The 18,686-nt window shown below is 42.2% G+C and overlaps 1 protein-coding gene across 3 annotated transcripts in view; it reads left to right on the top strand.

Annotated features, from left to right (window-relative positions):
• The window catches only part of txnrd2.2 (thioredoxin reductase 2, tandem duplicate 2), a 180,647-nt gene that overhangs the window by 58,084 nt on the left and 103,877 nt on the right, over positions 1–18,686 (top strand). For 2 of the 3 annotated variants that reach the window (XM_073051876.1, XM_073051877.1), the window contains exons 2-5: positions 8,903–9,031; positions 11,666–11,740; positions 11,891–11,969; positions 16,334–16,396. In XM_073051876.1, coding sequence (XP_072907977.1) covers positions 8,988–9,031; positions 11,666–11,740; positions 11,891–11,969; positions 16,334–16,396 — 261 coding nt within the window. In that variant the 5' untranslated portion in view covers positions 8,903–8,987. The remainder of the gene's footprint in view (positions 1–8,902; positions 9,032–11,665; positions 11,741–11,890; positions 11,970–16,333; positions 16,397–18,686) is intronic. The other variant, XM_073051874.1, reaches the window with a different exon arrangement.

Genomic DNA, 18,686 nt, shown 5'->3' with positions numbered 1-18,686 from the left:
ACAGATAATATACGTCGTCAATACTAAATCTAAAAGTGCGGGTATAATAATAATAAGAAGAAATAAGCTCTATCATTGTCTAGGGGATAATGTATTGTCCGATGGAAATATAAAGTTCACTCAGTTCATGCAGGCTGCAGCCTTTGGGGACCGCTGGGTTGAAATGGTTGGAGAGAGAGAGAGATTTGGGAGAAAAACTTGCCGATTTTCCTTTTATGATTTCGATCCGTCGGAGTCTCGTTGGTGTGGCCTTTCACTCGTGGCCTCTCCTTTAGCTAAACCGTTCTTCCGTGGTGAGCCCGCCAACCCAGGCAAGGGAGGATGCACACGAGCCCCCCACCGGCTGTCGCTATTAAACGCTGTCACGGGATTTCTAGTGTTTCTCCTGGTGCGTCTAAAGGGGTTGTTCCCCAGACCCTCTTTTATCCCTACTCACGGGGTCTCAGATGTCAATCAGGTTGGGATGATGCAATCCCTCAACCAGCCCACTCTGGTTGTCCCCTGAGGGGTTTCAATGAATAGTACAGTACTCAATACACAATTCCGTCTCCAAGAGACAATAGCCGTTATCAGTGGTTCTGTTTCGCTGAGGCCAGGACACATTCCAAACCCTGTGGATTCTGCGTGTCTCTCTCTCATTTCCTGGGTCCCAGACCCGAATTAATAGCGATCTTGCGATTCTCAAAAAGGAGGGGGCGACTTTGTATCCTTCGGCCCCTCAGAGTTGCTTCACATTCATAACACTCTCCATAGATGCTGCCCGCTCTGTGTGTAGGACACATCTTCAAAATTTACCAGTGGCACAACTGAGAGTTACTGAGGAGAGTGATAGATTTGAGGAGGTCAAAGACTGCGGATGGATTAGGCTGATACAGGCTGCTGAAATGCTATGCAAGAGAAGTATGAAGTGATATAGTTTTATACAAAGAGCATGCAGTTGTAATGTATTTTAAAGGACAGAGACTGAACTTGAAGGGTGACAGGATAGATTAAGAAAGTTTGTTCATTACGTGCCATGTATGGCAAATTTTTCTACAGAAGTGGTTTGCCATTGCCTTGTTCTGGGCAGTGTCGCATAGCCAGGACTTGTGATCTGCACCAACTGTTCATATGTCCATCCACCACCTACTCCCATGGCTTCATGTGACCCTGATCAGGTGCTTAAGCAGGTGTTACCCCTTTCCCTGCAGGTAGTGAAGGGAAGGAGTGCCTTACACCTCCTTTGGTAGAGACATATCTCCACCTCGCCACCCTATTAAGAAAGTAGATTTTCGGAAAACATAGATTCTGGTCTTTATAAACAAAAATAGAGTATAAAGCCAAGGAAGTTACGGTGAACCTTGATGAAAATTTTAAAGTGCAAATTCTACCTCAGCTTGTAAGCACAAGAGATTCTGTAGATTCTGATTCTGAGATCATAACACAAAATATTCTGCAGATGCTGGAAATCTAGAGTAACACATACAAAATGCCGGAGAAACTCAGCAGGTCAGGCAGCACTTATGGAAATGAATAAAAAGTTGATGTTTCGAGCTGAAACCTTTCATCAAGACTGAAAAGAAAGGGGGACAAAGAAGGTTCTATCCATCTATCTATTTATTTATTTATTGAGATACAGCACAGAATAAGCTCTTCCGGCCCTTTGAACTATGCCGCCCAGCAATCCACTGATTTATTTTGAACTTAATCACTGGACAATTTACAATGACAAACTAACCTACCAACTAGTACATTTTTGGACGGTGGGAGGAAATCAGAGCACCCAGCAGAAACCCATGTGGTCACAGGGAGAACCTACAAACTTAGAGAAGTTGAATCTGGGCCGCTGGTACTGTAAAGCATTGTGCTAACCACAATGTTAATGTGCCACCCCATCTCGTGTCTCGGCCTGAAACGTCAACTCTTCATTCCTTTCCATAGATGCTGCCTGACCTGCTGATTACATGAAGGTACAAATGAAGTTGACGTTTTGGGCCATGATCCTTCATCAGCACTCGGGTGTCATGTTGAACTAAGTTTAGGAAAATGGAGAACGCTAGAGGGTGTGCAGAAAAGACTGAAGAGGCTCCAGGATCTGTAACTTATGAAGAAACTGGGATTTCTTTCCGAGGAGCACAAAATGTCAAGTGAAGATTTGATGGAAATGTTCACAGAATAGAATTATAGGGTCTTTACAACATTTAAAGCAGCCTTTCAGCCTAATTTCTCATTGTAGATTGAAAATGCACTAGCTAGCCTAATCCCATGTATAAGCACTGTCTGTTACCATGAGGCACAAATTATATCTAGGTACTTTTTAAAGGTTATTAGGATTTCTTCCTCCACCACCCTTCTAGACACCATCCTTTGGATGGTTAAAAACATCCCTGTATTGCTGTTTAATCTTTGTCCTAAATACTGTTATTCACTGCTCCCTGTTTTCTTGACCTCTCCAATAAGAACCTTGGGCTATACAAAGATACAAGTTAGGGGAAGGATTATGTTCCTTGGTTCCTTGAACTTGCTGCACAGTTTCAGGAAACATCTACAGACAGACTATTAGTTTTCTTCATCTTTCTTTTACATCATTTGAAAGCTATTGAAGATCATGAATAGTCCGGACAAACTAAAGAGAAATTGGTCTGTTTGGCTTGTAGATTGAGGAATGCAGTTTAAAGCTTTGCAGTAGAACCCAACAATGGGATGAGGAAAGACAGTATAAACAGTAGTGGTGGTCAGCTGGCAGGGTTGCGATGTCTCTACCAAAGGAGGTGTCAGGCGCTGCATCCCTTAGTAGGTTAATTAGTCATAGTAAATTGTACTGTGATTAGATTATGTTTGTTGGTTATCTGCCGTGTTTTATGATTATGACTGTTCCTGGCAAACGTTTCGACAGAAGTGGTTTGCCATTACCTTCTGGGCTACAGATACACCCTTCTGCCCTTCAAGCCACACTGCCAACAAACCCCGATTATAACTCTAGCCTAAGATATGTCTCTACCAAAGAAGGTGTAAGGAGCTCCTTCTCTCTTCTAGCCTGTAAGTCACCCTTGGGCAAGCTGTAGTGTCTGCTTAGCCATCTCCCCCCCCCCCCCCCCCCGAATCAGGGTAACATGAAGCCATGGGAGCAGGTGGTGGATTGTCGTATGAGCATCCAGTGCATATCACAATTTCTGGTTTTGTGACTGCTGACTCCAAGCAGGCAATCTCTGTAGAGTATTGATAATGGCTGTGGTCACCCGTCTTGTAAAGACACTGCCCAGAAAACGACAATGGCAAACCACTTCTGTAGAAAATTTGCCAAGAACAGTCGTGGTCAGACCATGATCGCTCACATCATATAACACGGCACATAACAATGTTGAGTGGCCTCATATGAATTACTTGGAGGACATAGATTTAATGTTTAAAATTCCTTACTTAATTCCTTGTGCCCCACCTCCTCAATTGAAATATATAGCCTTGCTGTTTCTGTATTGATTTATTATTGTCACATGTAACAAGGTACAGCGTCTGTGAAGAGTAGGAATTTCAGGTTGTATATAGTATACATTCTCTGATATTAAATTGGAACCATTGAACTATTGAAAAGCTTGTCTTGCATACTGGTCAAATTAATACATAGTGCACAGGTGGCAAACCTATGGCTAGTGTGCCGAACATGGCACGTGCAAAAATTTTGTTGGCACACGGCATGAAGTGCTCCCCCTCAATTCTTTAAAATCCATACATAACAAAAGAAACATGACGTTTCTCTTTGCTGCCAAATGAAACAGCACATGATTATCTAGAGTCCGAGAGCACTGAGATGTTTTCACTAGAACTGTCTCATGCCTGCTTGATGTCAGCTAGAGAGAACGTGATGTTGGATGATACATTGTGAAATCCTTGCAGACCTGGTGCACATACCAGCGTTTTGATTGTAAGCGGTTGGGCCAGTTGGGATTGGCTTCACTCTGCTTACATTTTTTCTTTTGTCATTTGTGAGTGAACACTGGACATTCATAGTTTAGTGCTTCCATGGATGTTCATGTGAGTCATTGTTTTCAGTGATAAACTTTGTTCAGTCTAACTAAAGGAGTCATTGTCGTCATTATGTGCTCTATTGTATGATTTGGGTTATCATGGTTTTTCCATGACCATGTTTGTTCATGGCAAATTTTTCCACAGAAGTGGTTTCTGGGCAGTGCCTTTACAAGACGGGTGACCCCAGCCATTATCAATACTCTTCAGAGTGTCTGCCCGGTGTCAGTGGTTGCAGAACCAGAACTTGTGATTGCACCAACTGCTCATATGACCATCCACCACCCGCTCCCATGGCTTCACGTGACCCTAATCGGGTGTGGGCGGGGGGGGTGTTAAACAGATGCTACACCTTTCCCAAGGGTGACCTGCAGGCTACTGGAGAGAAGGACGCCTTATGCCTCCTTTGGTAGAGACATATCTCCACCCTGCCGCACAAACTCAAGGAGTAGACCTACCAATAAAACGAGTGCTAATTGCATAGATCTTAAAATAGCCAAATACAGTACATCTGGAGATAAAATATTTGTCTTTGTTGGTGCAGCAGCAAAAGTCTCACTGAGAGTACAGTGTGTTTATTTTCCTTTCCTTGGTCTTTTATGGACATGCACCAAAGCTGAATTCCACATTTCTTATACATGCGGTACAATAACAATACTATATAGAAATGGTAAACACAGGAGACTCTGAAGTTGCTGGAAATCCAGAGCAACACATGCAGAATGCTGGAGAGTGAAGGTTAGGATTAGGATGTTCTTCATTAAATACAGCTCAACATTCAGTACTCTCATCCCCTCAGAATGAATGAATAAGCACATGACCTTGCCCTCAATACCTTCTTGTGCAGCTAGAGCCTCAGTTTCCTCACTTGCAGACCTCAGTTAGTTCAGATTGGCAACGCCTTCTCCTCCAGAATCTCATTCAGCACAGGTGCACCACAAGACTGTGTGCTTAGCCCCCTGCTCTGCTTGCTTTTGTTTAATGACTATGAGGCTAAGCACAACTCCAAAGCCATTTTAAAGTTTTCTGATGGCATCACAGTTGTACGCCGAATCAAAGGTGGTGACAAATCAATATATAGGAGGGAGACTGAAAATCTAGCTGAGTGATGCCACAACACCCTCTCATTCAATGTCTGCAAGACCAAGAAGCTGATTATTGACTCCAGGAGGAGGAAAGTCGAAGTCCATGAGCCAGTCCTCATTGGATGATCAGAGGTGGAGATGGTCATTAACTTTAAATTTCTTGGTGTTATAATTTCAGAGGATCTGTCCTGAGTCCAGCATGTAAGTGCCATTATGAAGAAAGTATTGCACTACCTCTATTTTCTTAGAAGTTTGCAAAGATTCGATATGTCATCTAAAACTTTTGACAAACTTATAGATGTGTGGTGGAGAGTATATTGATAGGTTGCATCATGACCTGATATGGAAACACCAATGCCTTTGAATGGAAAAGCCTACAAAAAGTAGAGGATATGGCCCTGTCCATCACAGATAAAGCCCTCCCCATTACTGAGCACGTCTGTATGACGCGCTGTCAGAGGAAAGCAACAGTCATTATCAAGGACCCCTACCATCCAGGCCGTGCTCTTGAACCACTGGGGAAGTAACTTCACTCATACCATTACTGAACTGTTCCCACAACCTATGGACTTGTTTTCCAGGACACTTCATCTCATGTTCTTGATACTTACTGCTTATTTATTATTATTATTGTTGTTGTTGTTGTTGTTTCTTTGTATTTACTGTGAATGCCTGCAAGAAAATGAATCTCAGCATTATATATGATGACATAGTTGTACTTAGATAATATTTGAACTTTGATTATGCTGGCTGCCTTACTGGGGCAGCAAGAAATACAGACACAGTCCTTAGACGGGTTGCAGGTTTTTGTGATGTGGTGAGTTGGATACATAACAGTCTGCAGTTCCTTGTGGTACAGCCAAGGGCAGAGGAGGCGCAAAGTTTTACCCACTGTAAGTGTGGCAAGATTGGTTTGCACTCTCCTATACATAAGCAAAGTTTTACTCAAGTGAGATCCTGGACACGGTGCATATGTAGAAAGCTGCCAGCAGCTCACCTCAGGAGACCTATCATTTCCAGCATTTTCTAGCCCATGATTTTCCTTTAATAACCTCAGGCAAGTTTTCCTTTTAAGACTGGCTGAAATTACAAATCAAAATAATATAAAAACAAACAGTATTTCACAGCTATACTCCAAGTTTTAGTGTGAGTTTGCCCCACCTAATTTAGGATTCAGAGAAAAAGGTTGGCTGGCAGAAGAGAGAGAGAATCAGTAAAGTGCAAAAGCCTAAAGCACATATACATATACATACATATATATATATATATATATATAGCTCAGGTGTCTGAGACTTTTGCACAGTCATTTTATGTATGGCACAGTACTGCTAATGCAAAAAGAAACAAATTTCATGATATGTGTGAATGATGATAAACCTGATTCTGATATGGGTCTCTATTGTGAACAGAGGGCAGGGAGAGGGGAGCGAGAAGCACCAGAGAGACATTCTGTGATGCTCAATAAACCCATTGTCTGTAATCAAATAACCTTGCCTGGTGTCTTCGGGCAGGGTGTGTCTGTACCTGTGCCCCTGCCCTGGCATTCCTTCTCTGCCACCTGTTCCACACCTCTCCTGCTGTGCTCCACCTTTGCAATTACCAACATCTTTTTTTCCTGCCAGATTTACAAACTTGTTCTCTACTCCACATTGACAAATACAGTACTGTACAAGAGTCTTAGACACCCTAAGACTTTTGCACATTACTGTATATGTAAGCAATAACAGGCAAGTAAAAACTCTGCATCCCCTTCAGTCTGTCCAAGCAACTGTAATGCATAGTCAGTTGCAGTATATGCAATTATAACCAAGTGATTGCCCTTGGTACAAAGTCATATAACAAGGTCAATTTGGCAGGAGGATCTGGGCAATTGCTCAGTGATCCAACTGGTTATTCCAAATTATCCCAGGGAATCACTCTGGCCCGAATTCCCTACTGTAAGAATCTGCTCCATTGGATTCTGATGTTTTTGATCCAAGGTTCTTTCGGGGGGTAAAGAAAGTTTTATAAAGCGCTAATAGAGCAATTGGGAACGTAGAGCTGCAAAGGTAGCTAAGAACAAAGAATAGGAAAAAACTAAAGATGGCGGGGACACCTGATCAGCTCTTTATATACCCCAGATAAGAAACATTCCTACAAATTTGTAAATAAAAGTTAACCAACTTGACAGCTCCTTTTCAAATAATGCAATACCAAGAAGCTTCCAGAATAATGCAAAGAACCGTATCCACTGGGGACACACTGAACAATTGCAAAGTTCGAAGTATCAAAGTGTACATATATGTCACCATATACAACCCTGAGATTCATTTTCTTGTGGACATAAACAATCCATAAGAGAATAATTACTACAAAGAATTAGGAGTTTGAGGATCTTTGATATGTCACCAAAGGCACTCTCAAATTTCTACAGCGGTACCATGGAGAGAATTTTTGCTGCTTGGTATGGGGTTGTGTGGTGGGGGGCGGGGGCTGCTGCACAGGATCAAAATAAGCTGCAGAGTGTTGTAAACTCAGTCAGCTCCATCATGGGCTCTAGCCTCCAGAGTATCCAGGACATCTTCAAGGAGTGATGCCCCAAAATTGCAGCATCCATCATTAAGAACCTCCATCACCCAGGTTGTGCCTTGTTCTCATTGTTGTATTCAGGAAGGAGGCACAGAAGCCTGAGGGTACACCCAATGATTCAGGAACAGCTTTTTCCCCTCTGCCATCTGATTTCTGAATGAACCCATGAACACTACCTCACTACTTTTTCTTTTTTCTTTCTATTTTGCACTACTTATTTAACTATATATACGTTTGTGTGTATGTGTATGTATATATACACACACACTTACTGTAATTCACAGCTTTTTTTGTATTATTATGTATTACATTGTATTGCTGCTGCAAACACAACAAATTTCGCGACATATGCCGTGATATCAAACCTGATCTTGATTCTAATCAATGAAAGACTGCACCAACTTGGGTGTTTGACCAGTGTGCAAAAGGCAACCAACTGTGCAAATACAAAAAGAAAGAAATAATAATAATAAATAAATAAGCAATAGATATTGAAGGCATGAGATGAACTGAGTCCATAGGTTGTGGTAACATTTCAGTGATGGGTTGAGTGACGTTATCCTCTTTGGTTCAAGAGCCGGATGGTTAAGGGTTGATAACTATTCCTGAACCTGATGGTGTGAGCCCTGAGGCTCCGGATGGCCACAGCAAGAAGAGAACACGGCCTGGGCAGTGGGAATTTCTGATAATGAATGTATATACATACTGTGGCTAATGTGAAACATACTAAACAGTTGCATGTATGTAGGTAGTTACATAAAATAACAGCAGGCTTAAGTTGTTAAACTATAGAGAAAAATAACAATTTTTACTCTGGGATTGAAAGATAAGTCTACTCAAACAGCAGTCAGAAATGAGAACATGATGGGAAACTTCTTCACTCAGAGGGTGGTGAGAGTGTGAAATGAGCTGCCAGTGCAAGTGGCTCGACTTCAACTTCAACAAGAAAAGTTTTGACTGGCACATGGATGGTAGGGGTATGGAGGGTTATGGTTCTGGTGTAGGTGATGGGAGTATGCAGCTTAAATGGCTTAGCACAGATTAGATGGGCTGAAGGGCCTGTTTCTGTGATGTACTTTTCTATATCTCTTTAAAAAATTCCCTACAGTGAGATGGCTACCATGGCAACTTGTTTATTTTTTTTTACTTTACTTGGTAATTCTAGAATCCCAGTCTAAGTTAAATACGTATTTTCTCAGTTGTCTCTAATCATTCAAACTAACAGAATTCTTATCTTTCTGTCCCAGAGTAAAAATTGTTCAAATTTTTGAAGTTCCATTCGTGTGATGTAAAAGAATCTCCAACTTTTTCTATTACTTTTCCTCTGTTTTGATGTTTCTGAAAGGAGAAAGGAAGAAAATTGTGATCAATATTGAGTGAGTTAATCTCATTATTTTTTGAAATAAGTAGATGTACAGTCCCATTGGTATCACCTGGGTGACTGACTCATGTCTTCTTGAACTCTCTCCACCATTCCGTAAGATCACGGATGACCAATAGCATGTGCCTCACTTTTAAGCTCTATTGCCATCACTCTTTGACTAGTTCTCAATACGAGAAAGTGTGCAGATGCTGAAAATCCAAAGTAACAAACACAGATCACTGAAGGGACTCAGCAGGTCAGACAGCATCTGTGGAGAAGAGTAAACAGTAAATGTTTTGGACCGAGACCCTCCTTCAGGACAATTCTCAATATTCCACCAATCATGACGTAGAACAACCACAGAGTTGACGATTTATAAGTTCCTCAACTCTTGAGTGAAGAAATTTCTCTTCATCTCGGTCTTAAGTGTGCAACTTTAAATCCTGAGATTAAACCTAGTTCTAGAGAGCTCTATTGAGGGGAAAAATCCTCACTATGTAAGTCCATCAGGGCTTCTAAAGTTTCATAAATTAAAATAAGATTAGCTCTAATTCTTCTTAATGTTAGATAATACAGACCCACTTAACTCTATCCCTCATTCTAAAGTTCAAGTTTAATTGTCGATCAACCATACACATCAATACAGCCTTCCTGCAAGGTGCAAAACACAGTGCCAACAGTTGCATACAGCAAAAGGTACATGTAACATATATAATTACAATAACAGAAAAACACACATTTGCAAATAAACCTAATGTAACCCAAGTCACTGAGTGTCATGGCCTGTAGATTGATGGTGCGTGAGATGTTGTCCTGGAGCCACGTTTCTGCAAGAACAAGTGCACTGCAGTCCTCATTTTTAAAATTGAGATACAGCGTGGAACAGGCCCTTCCGGCCCTTCAAGCCTCACGGCTCAGTAATCCCCCGATTAAACCGAGCCAAATCACAGGACAATTTAACGTGACCAATTAACCTACTGACTGGTATGTCTTTGGACTGTGGGAGGAAACCGGAGCACCCGGAGGAAGCCCATGTTGTCATGGGGAGAATATAAAAACTCTTTACTGACAGCGGTGGGAAGTGAACTCCGGTCGGTGGTACTGTAAAGCGTTGTGCTAACCACTATGTTACTGTGCACCTCACATGTTAATGCAGCTGTAGAGGAGTGGAGTGCAGTCTCCAGCTTGTCTTCCAGTGAGCGAACACTGGAGCTGATTAGAGGGGCCACCCTCCAACCCAGCATGTCTGCCGTGCCTATGCTCCTCACCTCCCCCACCGCCCCTGGCACACCACCTTTGGGAGGCTGCAGCAGGTAACCTTGTGGCATGTGAGGGCACATAGCTTCCCTGGTTTCGGTCTCACCAGTGAACCAGAACTGCAGTATTTTACACTACCCATGTCCAACAGGGTCTTCCAATCACAAGGAAAACATCCAAGACAATCATTTGTACCGTTTGTTGGACTGTGCATGGCCTCTTATGCAGTGTGGCAGATACGATGTGCAACAAGTCTAGCTCCACTGCTATCGAGCACCTCGCCAATGGGTTAGATCTGCAGTACTTGCTGTTCTTAATATCCAGCAGTGTCCAGCGATCATAAAGAATAGATAAAGGATGATCAATCACATCTTTGGGCCCAGAGAGGCCGCTATGATCGAGCGCACTGCCATCTTACTGGAATACATTCTAGGAAATCTCGTGAAGCTTAGAAATGCATAGAGATACTGAAATCTAAAACGGAAATCCCAGAGAGTTAAACAGCATCACAACATTCACAGTTCCTTTCTCTACAGATGTTGCTGCATCCACTGAGTTCCTTCAGAGGCTTTTGTGTTGTTTTTCGAGTGAAATATGGTTATACTCTTTCAAAAGAAGTATATCCATTTGACCAATTGTATAATCAGTGGTGTTTGGCGTTGTATTTTGGGTATGAGGGTGGGGTGGCCCTGTAGCTTAGGGGTAGGTCAATTGCTTTACAGTGCCAGCAACCTCCAATTGGGATTCCATTCTTGTCGCTGCCTGTAAGAGTTTGTACATTCTCCCCATGACTGTATGGATTTCAACAATTCAAATTCCATTCATTATCAAAGTATTTATGCAGTATACAACCCTGAGATTCATCTTCCCCACGGACAGGCATAAAACAAAGAAACAGCATGGAACCCGTTCGAAGGAAAACTTCAACCCCTGCCACCACGCACAAAAAAAAACAAATCATTCAAACAGCAACAAAAAAAAGAGCGAAAATCACAGAACATAAAATATAAAATTGAGTCCAGACATATTCAGTTTGAATTAGAGTCTGTTATCTGCAGGCTGCCTGAATTCAAAATCACCCAAAATAGCAACAAATAAAGGACCAGAAAGCAGAAACACATCATAATGTGAACTACAGAGTCCAATCCACAAACCACATTGATTAAGCCTTGCTCAAGACTCAAATCCTCTGGCAGCAAACAGTATCGAGGGAAAGAAAGACCATTCTAATGTTTAAATCTTTTAAATCTCTAATCTTTAAAGGGCTGTCATTTTGCTCAGATGTATTGGGGGTGCATTATGGGCTTTTCCTTATTCCAATGCTTCTGTTGGCATTTAGATATTGCACTTAACCCTATTCAGCTTAAACAATGCCTTCTTTCCTCCTTAGGGACATCATGGCAAACGCAGTTCAAAACTACGTGAAATCCTTAAATTGGGGACATCTAGTGCAGCTCCAAGATAAGTGAGTGTACGATGCATCTTCCAGCCATTTCTGCAGGGGACTTGCATGATCTGTTTCAGTTTCTTAGACATAAGTTTTTAATCTATCTTAAATCACATTTAATGTGCACATAATTTCTGAAATGGGGCTTTACTCTTCCATTGTTTGCAGGAAGGTGAAATATCTGAATCTCAAGGGTGTTTTTGTTGACCAACATACCATTCAAGGGATGTCCAAAAAAGGTGAAAAGGTATGTCCTTCTACATCTCTGCGGTGCAAGGGTTGATTTTGTTTTACGTTGAACATAGAAGAGTACAGCACAGGAACAGGCCATTCAACCCACAATGTTGTACTGAACTAGTTAAAAAGCAAATCAGAAACACCCAAACACTAATCCCTCCCACCTACACCATGTCCATATCCCTCCATTTTCCTTACACCAATGAGCCTATTTAAATGTCTTTTAAAAGCCTCTAATGTATTTGCCTCGACCTCCATAGCAGGCAGTGCATTCCAGGCATCAACCACTCTCTGAGTAAAAAAACTTACCCCTCACATCCCCTTTGAACCTACCTCCCCTTGCCTTAAATGCGAGCCCTCTGGTATTAGACATTTCTCCCCAGGGAAAAAGATGTTTCCTGTCTGCTCTGTCTATGCCTCTCATAATCTTATAAACCTCTGTCAGATCTCCCCTCAGCCTTTGACACTCCCAAGTTTGTCCAGTCTCTCATGAAAGCACACACTCTCTAAACCAAGCAGCAACCTGGTGAACAACTTCTGATCATAGGACAATTTACAATGTCCAATTAACCTGCTAACTGTTATGTCTTTGGAATGTGGGAGGCCTCTACTCACTGGAATTCAGACAAATGACGGATGACCTCATTGAAACCTGTTGACTGTTGAATGGCCTTGATAGAGTGGATGTAGAGAGGATGTTCCCAATGGTGGGGAGAGTCCAAGACCGGAGGATTCAAATAGAGGGGTGTTCTTTTAGAACGGAGATGAGAAGGAATTTCTTTAGCCAGAGAGTGGTGATTCTGTGGAATTCGTTGCTACAGGCAGCTGTGGAGGCCGAGTCATTGGGTATATTTAAGGCAGAGGTGGATAGATTTTTGACTGGCCAGGGTATGAATGGATACGGGGAGAAGGCAGGAGATTGGGGCTGAGAGGGAAAATGGATCAGCCATGATGGAATGGTGGAGCTGACTCTATGGGCTGAATGGCCTAATTCTGCTCCTATTTCTTATGGTCTTATAAACAGGAGCACCTGGAGGAAACTCTGTGTTCATGGAGAAGAATGTACAAGCTCCTTACAGATGGCGTCAGAATTGAAATCTGAACTCGTGCTGCTCTGAGCTCTGATAGCATTGTGCTAACTGCCACGCTACCGTAGAGTCATAGTGTCCAACAGGGCCTTCAGCCTTACTTGTCCATGCTGACAGTATTACTCAGTGAGGTAGTCCCTTCTACCCACGTTTGGCCCAAAGCCCTCTAAATGCCTTCTATACATGTACTTCTAAATGTCTTGATGGGAACAAAGAAAGCAGTTGTGAAAATGTTGAATTTTCTTGTTGGCCCCAAGTGTTAACTTTGCTAAATGCCAAAGACTCTTAAATAACCAAATTTTTTTGGTTTCTCAGTCAAGGTGACACAAGGTCAGTTTCCCCAGTCTTTACTGAACAATAGGTCTATAATTACCTCTGTTCTTTTTCTCCTGTGTTTGGGAATGTAGCATATGAGCGTGAAGAGAATGACTGAGAAGAAATGATGTAAATATTAAGGAGTAAGAGACAAACATAGAAATCCAGAGCAACACACACAAAACACTGGAAAAACTCTGCAGTCAGGCAGCATCTATGGAAAAGAATAAGCAGTTGACGTTTCAGGCTGAGACCCTTCTTCAGGACTGGAAAGGAAGGGGGAAGATGCCAGAATAAAAAGGTGGGGTGAGGGGAAAGAGGCTAGCTGGAAGGTGATAGGTGAAGCCAGGTGGGTAGGAAAAGTCAAGAGTTGGAGAAGAAGGAATCTGATAGGAGAGGAGAGTGGTCCATAGGAGGAAGGAACTCAGTGGGAAGTAATAGACAGGTGAGAAGTAGTAAAAGGTCAGAGTGGGGAATAGAAGAGGGGAGGAGGAGGGAACGTTTTTTACAATGGAGTAATCACGTTGGTAACAGTACACAGTGGGCAACTTACCGTGTAGGTACAATGAACTGGGCTGCTGAGCGAAAAACAGTGGAAAGCCCACAGGCGAAATGGAGAGAGCCTCACACACAAAGGAGGCCCAGTCATTTCACTGTGCGATTGTTTGGCCCCATGAGCACTTGGTATATTCTCACAATCGATCTATAGTTGCAAATACTGTTAGAGGTACTAGAATATAAAAATAAGGATAAATATTGAGGCTTTATAAAGTACTGCTGAGGCCTCACCTGGAGCAGTGTTGGGCTCTTTATTTAACATTTGGAATGTTTCTATGAGACCCCCCCCCCTCATTCTCCTGAACTCCAGGGATTACAGCCCAAGAGCTGCCAGACGTTTCTCAAATGGTAACCCTTTCATTCCTAGAATCATTCTCGTGAATCTTCTCTGAACCCTCTCCAATGTCAGTATACCCTTTCTAAAATAAGGAGCCCAAAGCTGCACACAATACTCCAAGTGTGGTCTCACGAGTGCCTTATAGAGCCTCAACATCACATCCCTGCTCTTATGTTCTATACTTCTAGACATGAATGCCAACATTGCATTCACCTTCTTCACCACTGACTCAACCTGGAGTTTAACCTTTAGGATATCCTGCACAACGGCCTCCAAGTCTCTTAACATCTCTGCATTTTGAATTCATCTAAATAATAGTCTGCACATTTAGTTCTTCCACCAAAGAGTATGACCATACCCTTTCCAACATTGTATTTCATTTGTCACTTCTTTGCCCATTCCCCTAAACTATCTAAGTCTCTCTGCAGGCTCTCTGTTTCCTCAACACTACCCGCTCCTCCACCTGCCTTTGTATCATCAGCAAGTTTAGCCACAAATCCATTAATCCCATAGTCCAAATCATTGACATACATCGTAAAAAGCAGCGGAACCAACACCGAGCCCTGTGGAACTCCACTGGTAACTGGTAGCCTGCCAGATTAAAATCCCTTTATTCCCACTCTCTGCTTTCTGCTGATCAGCCAACGCTCCACCCATGCTAGTAACTCCCCTGTAATTCCACGGGCTCTTATCTTGCTAAGAAGTCTCATATGTGGCACTTGGTCAAAGGCCTTCCTAAAATCCAAGTACCACATGTCCACTGCATCTCCTTTGTCTACCCTGCTTGTAATTTCCCAAAAAAGTTGCAGTAGGTTAGTCAGGCAGGATTTTCCTTTCAGGAAACCATGCTGCCTTTGGCCTATCTTATCATGTGCCTCCAGGTACTCTGTAATCTCATCCCTAACAATCGATTCCAACAATTTCCCAACTACTGATGTCAGGCTAACAGGTCTATAGTTTCCTTTCTGCTGCCTCCCACCTTTCTTATACAGTGAAGTAACATTTGCAATTTTCCAGTCATTCAATACAATGCCAGAATCGTATCGATTTTTGAAAGATCATTGTTAATGCCTCCACAGTCTCTCCAGTTACTTCCTTCAGAACCCGAGGGTGCATTCCATCAGATCCGGGAGATTTATCCACCCTCAGACCATTAAGCTCCCTAAGCACCTTCTCAGTCGTAGTTTTCACTGCACGTATTTACTTCCCTGACACTCTTAAATGTCCAGTATACTGCAGATGTCTTCCACTATGAAGACTGATGCAAAATACTCAATCAGTTCCTCTGCTACCTCTGAGTCTCTCATTACAATATCTACAGCGTCATTTTCTATTGGTCCTATATCACCCTTCAACTCTCTTTTACCCTTTATATACAAAAAAGCTTTTAGTATCTTCATTGATATTAGTTGCCAGCTTCCTCTCATAATTCATCTTTTCCTTCCTATTGACCTTCTTTATTTACTTCTGCAAGTTTTTAAAAGCTTCCCAATCCTCTATCATCCCACTAGCTTTGACTTCCTCGTATGCCCTCTCTTTTGCTTTTACTTTGGCTCTGACTTCACTTGCCAGCCATGGTAATGTCCTTCTTCCATTTGAAAATTTCTTCTTATTTGGAATATATCTGTCTTGCACTTCTCTCATTTTTCCAGACCCTCATTTTTCATAGAAACTCCAGCCATTACTGCTCTGCTGTTTTTCCTGCTAGTGTCCCTTTCCAGTCAACATTGGCCAATTCCCCCCTCATGCCATTGTAATTTGGTAAGGAATGAAGGTATGGAAGAACTTCTTCAGCCAGAGATTGGTGAATCCGTGGAACTCTGTGCCACAGGCATCTGTGGAGGCCAAATCATTGTGTATATTTAAGGCAGAAGTTCATAGATTCTTGATTATTCAGGACATGAAGCAGGAGATTGGGGCTGAGAGAGAGGATGGATCAGCTGTGATGAAATGTTGGAACAGACTCGATGGGCCAAATGTCCTAATTCTGCTCCTATATCTTATGGCCTTATAATTCTGACCAGTGTGTCCCTTACAACTTTATCTGATTTCTTGAGCAACAAATTATTTTTACAGAGCCTTCTCACAGCCGAAAACATTGTTTTAGCAACTGGAGGAAGACCGAGGTATCCTGCAAGTGTAAGTATTTAATTGCTTTGCATTCGATCCATTACATGAATACTTGTTAATTTTTTATTCACGCTGTCAAAACTGGCCATTATTAGAAAAAAAATTTGTATGAAGAGAAGAGCATGTCAGAATGTTTTGATTTCCCTTGAGACCAAGTGTTGATAGGCTTGACATTGAACCATATGATGGATATCTTTATTTCTGCATTACAAAACCAGTCTTTAGCACCCCTCAAGGAGAATGAAAAATTGGACACTTCTCTAAAGGGTGGGAAAGTTTTGACAGGCTCCCAACCTTTAACTGCTCTACATGTCTGCAGATCAGAATCAGGTTTAATATCACTGGCATATGTCGTGAAATTCATTGTTTTTGCGGCAGCAGTACATTGCAATACATAATAATAGAAAAGAAAATGTGAGTAAGTAATGTATTGAATAGTTAAGTGGTGCAAAAATACAAGTAAAAAATTAGTGAGGTAGTGTTTTTTGGATTCAATGCCCATTTAGAAATCGGACGGCAGAGGGGAAGAAGCTGTTCGTGAATAGTTGAGTGTGTCTTAAGGTTTCTGTACCTCCTGCTGGAGGGTAGCAATGAAGACAAGGCATGGCAGGGTGATGGGGGTCCTTAATGATGGATGCTGCCTTTTTGAGGCATCGCTTCTTGAAGATACTCTGGACACTACAGAAGCTAGTACCCATAATGGAGCTGACTAACATGCTGTTGAGGGGGGTGACCTGATTGAGGACGACCACAGCGATCGGGTCTCTGGCACTGAGCCTGGTTCTGTGGTGCAGAAGGGAGAGAAGAAGATGAGGAATTCAATAGTCTTAGGGGATTCAGTAGTAAGGGGAACAGACAGGATGTTCTGTCAGCCTGATAGAGATACCGCATGGTGTGTTGCAGAGGGTGTGGTGTGACCCTGTGTATAAGAAATAATATGAAATCATTAGAAAGAGATGACGTAGGATCAGAAGGTGTAGAGTCTCTATGGGTTGAGTTAAGAAACGGCAAGGGTAAAAGGACCCTAATGGCAGTTATATACAGACCTCCCATCAGCAGCCGGGATGTGGATTACAAATTACAGCAGGAGATAGAAAAGGCGTGTCAGAAATGCAATGTCATGATAATCGTTGGGGATTTTAACATGAAAGTGGATTGGGAACACCAGGCCAGTACTGGACCTCAAGAGAGAGAATTTGTAAAATGTCTAAGGGATGGTTTTTAGAACAGCTTGTTGTTGAGCCCACTAGGGGATTGGCTGTGCTGGATTAGGTGTTGTGCGATGATCCAGAGGTGATAAGAGAGTTTACGAATAAGGAACCGTTAGGGAACAGTGATCACAATATAATCGAGCTCACTTTGAAATTTGAGGAGAAATTAAATTCCAATGTGTCAGTATTTCAGTGAAATAAAGGAATTACAATGACACGAGAGGGACACTGGCCGAGGTTGACTGGAAACGGACACTAGCAGGAAGGACAGCAGAGCAGCAATGGCTGGAGTTTCTGTGAAAAATGAGGGAAGTGCAAGACAGATATATTCCAAATAAGAAGAAAGTTTTGAATTGAATAAGGAAACTATTGTGGCTGACAAGTGAAGTCAGAGCCAAAGTAAAATCAAAAGAGAGGCATACAGGAAGCCAAAGCCAGTGGGAAGATAGAGGATTGGGAAGCTTTTAAAAGCTTGCAGAAGGAAACTAAGAAGGTCATTAGGAAGGAAAAGATGAATTCTGAAAGGAAGCTGGCGACTAATATCAAAGAAGATACTAAAAGCTTTTTAAAGTATATAAAGGGTAGAAGAGAGTTGAGGGTAGATATAGGACCAATAGAAAATGACGCTGGAGATATTGTAATGAGGGGTACAGAGATGATAGAGGAGCTGAATGCATATTTTGCATCAGTCTTCACAGTGGAAGGTATCTGCAGTACACCAGACATTCAAGAATGTTAGAGAAGTGAAGTATGTGCAGTGAAAATTATGACTGAGAAGGTGCTCAGAAAGTTTAATGCAGTGAGGGTGGATAAATCTCCCGGATCTGATGGAATACACCCTCAGGTTCTGAGGGAAGTAGATGGAGAGATTGCAGAGGTATTAACAAGAATCGACAGATTCTGGCACTGTACCGGATGACTGGAAAGTTGCAAATGTTACTCTGCTATTTAAGAAGGGTGGGAGGCAGCAGAAAGGAAACTGTTAACCTGTAGGCCTGACATCAGTGGTTGGGAAGTTTTTGGAATCAATTGCCAGGGATGAGATTATGGAGTACCTGGAGGCACATGCCAAGATAGGACAAAGCCAG

Source organism: Hemitrygon akajei, chromosome 7 (assembly GCF_048418815.1).
Source record: "Hemitrygon akajei chromosome 7, sHemAka1.3, whole genome shotgun sequence".
NCBI classification, from domain to species: Eukaryota; Metazoa; Chordata; class Chondrichthyes; order Myliobatiformes; family Dasyatidae; genus Hemitrygon; species Hemitrygon akajei.
The sequence above is the reverse complement of the archived record's forward strand: the minus strand, read 5'-3'. Positions and strand labels throughout refer to the sequence as shown.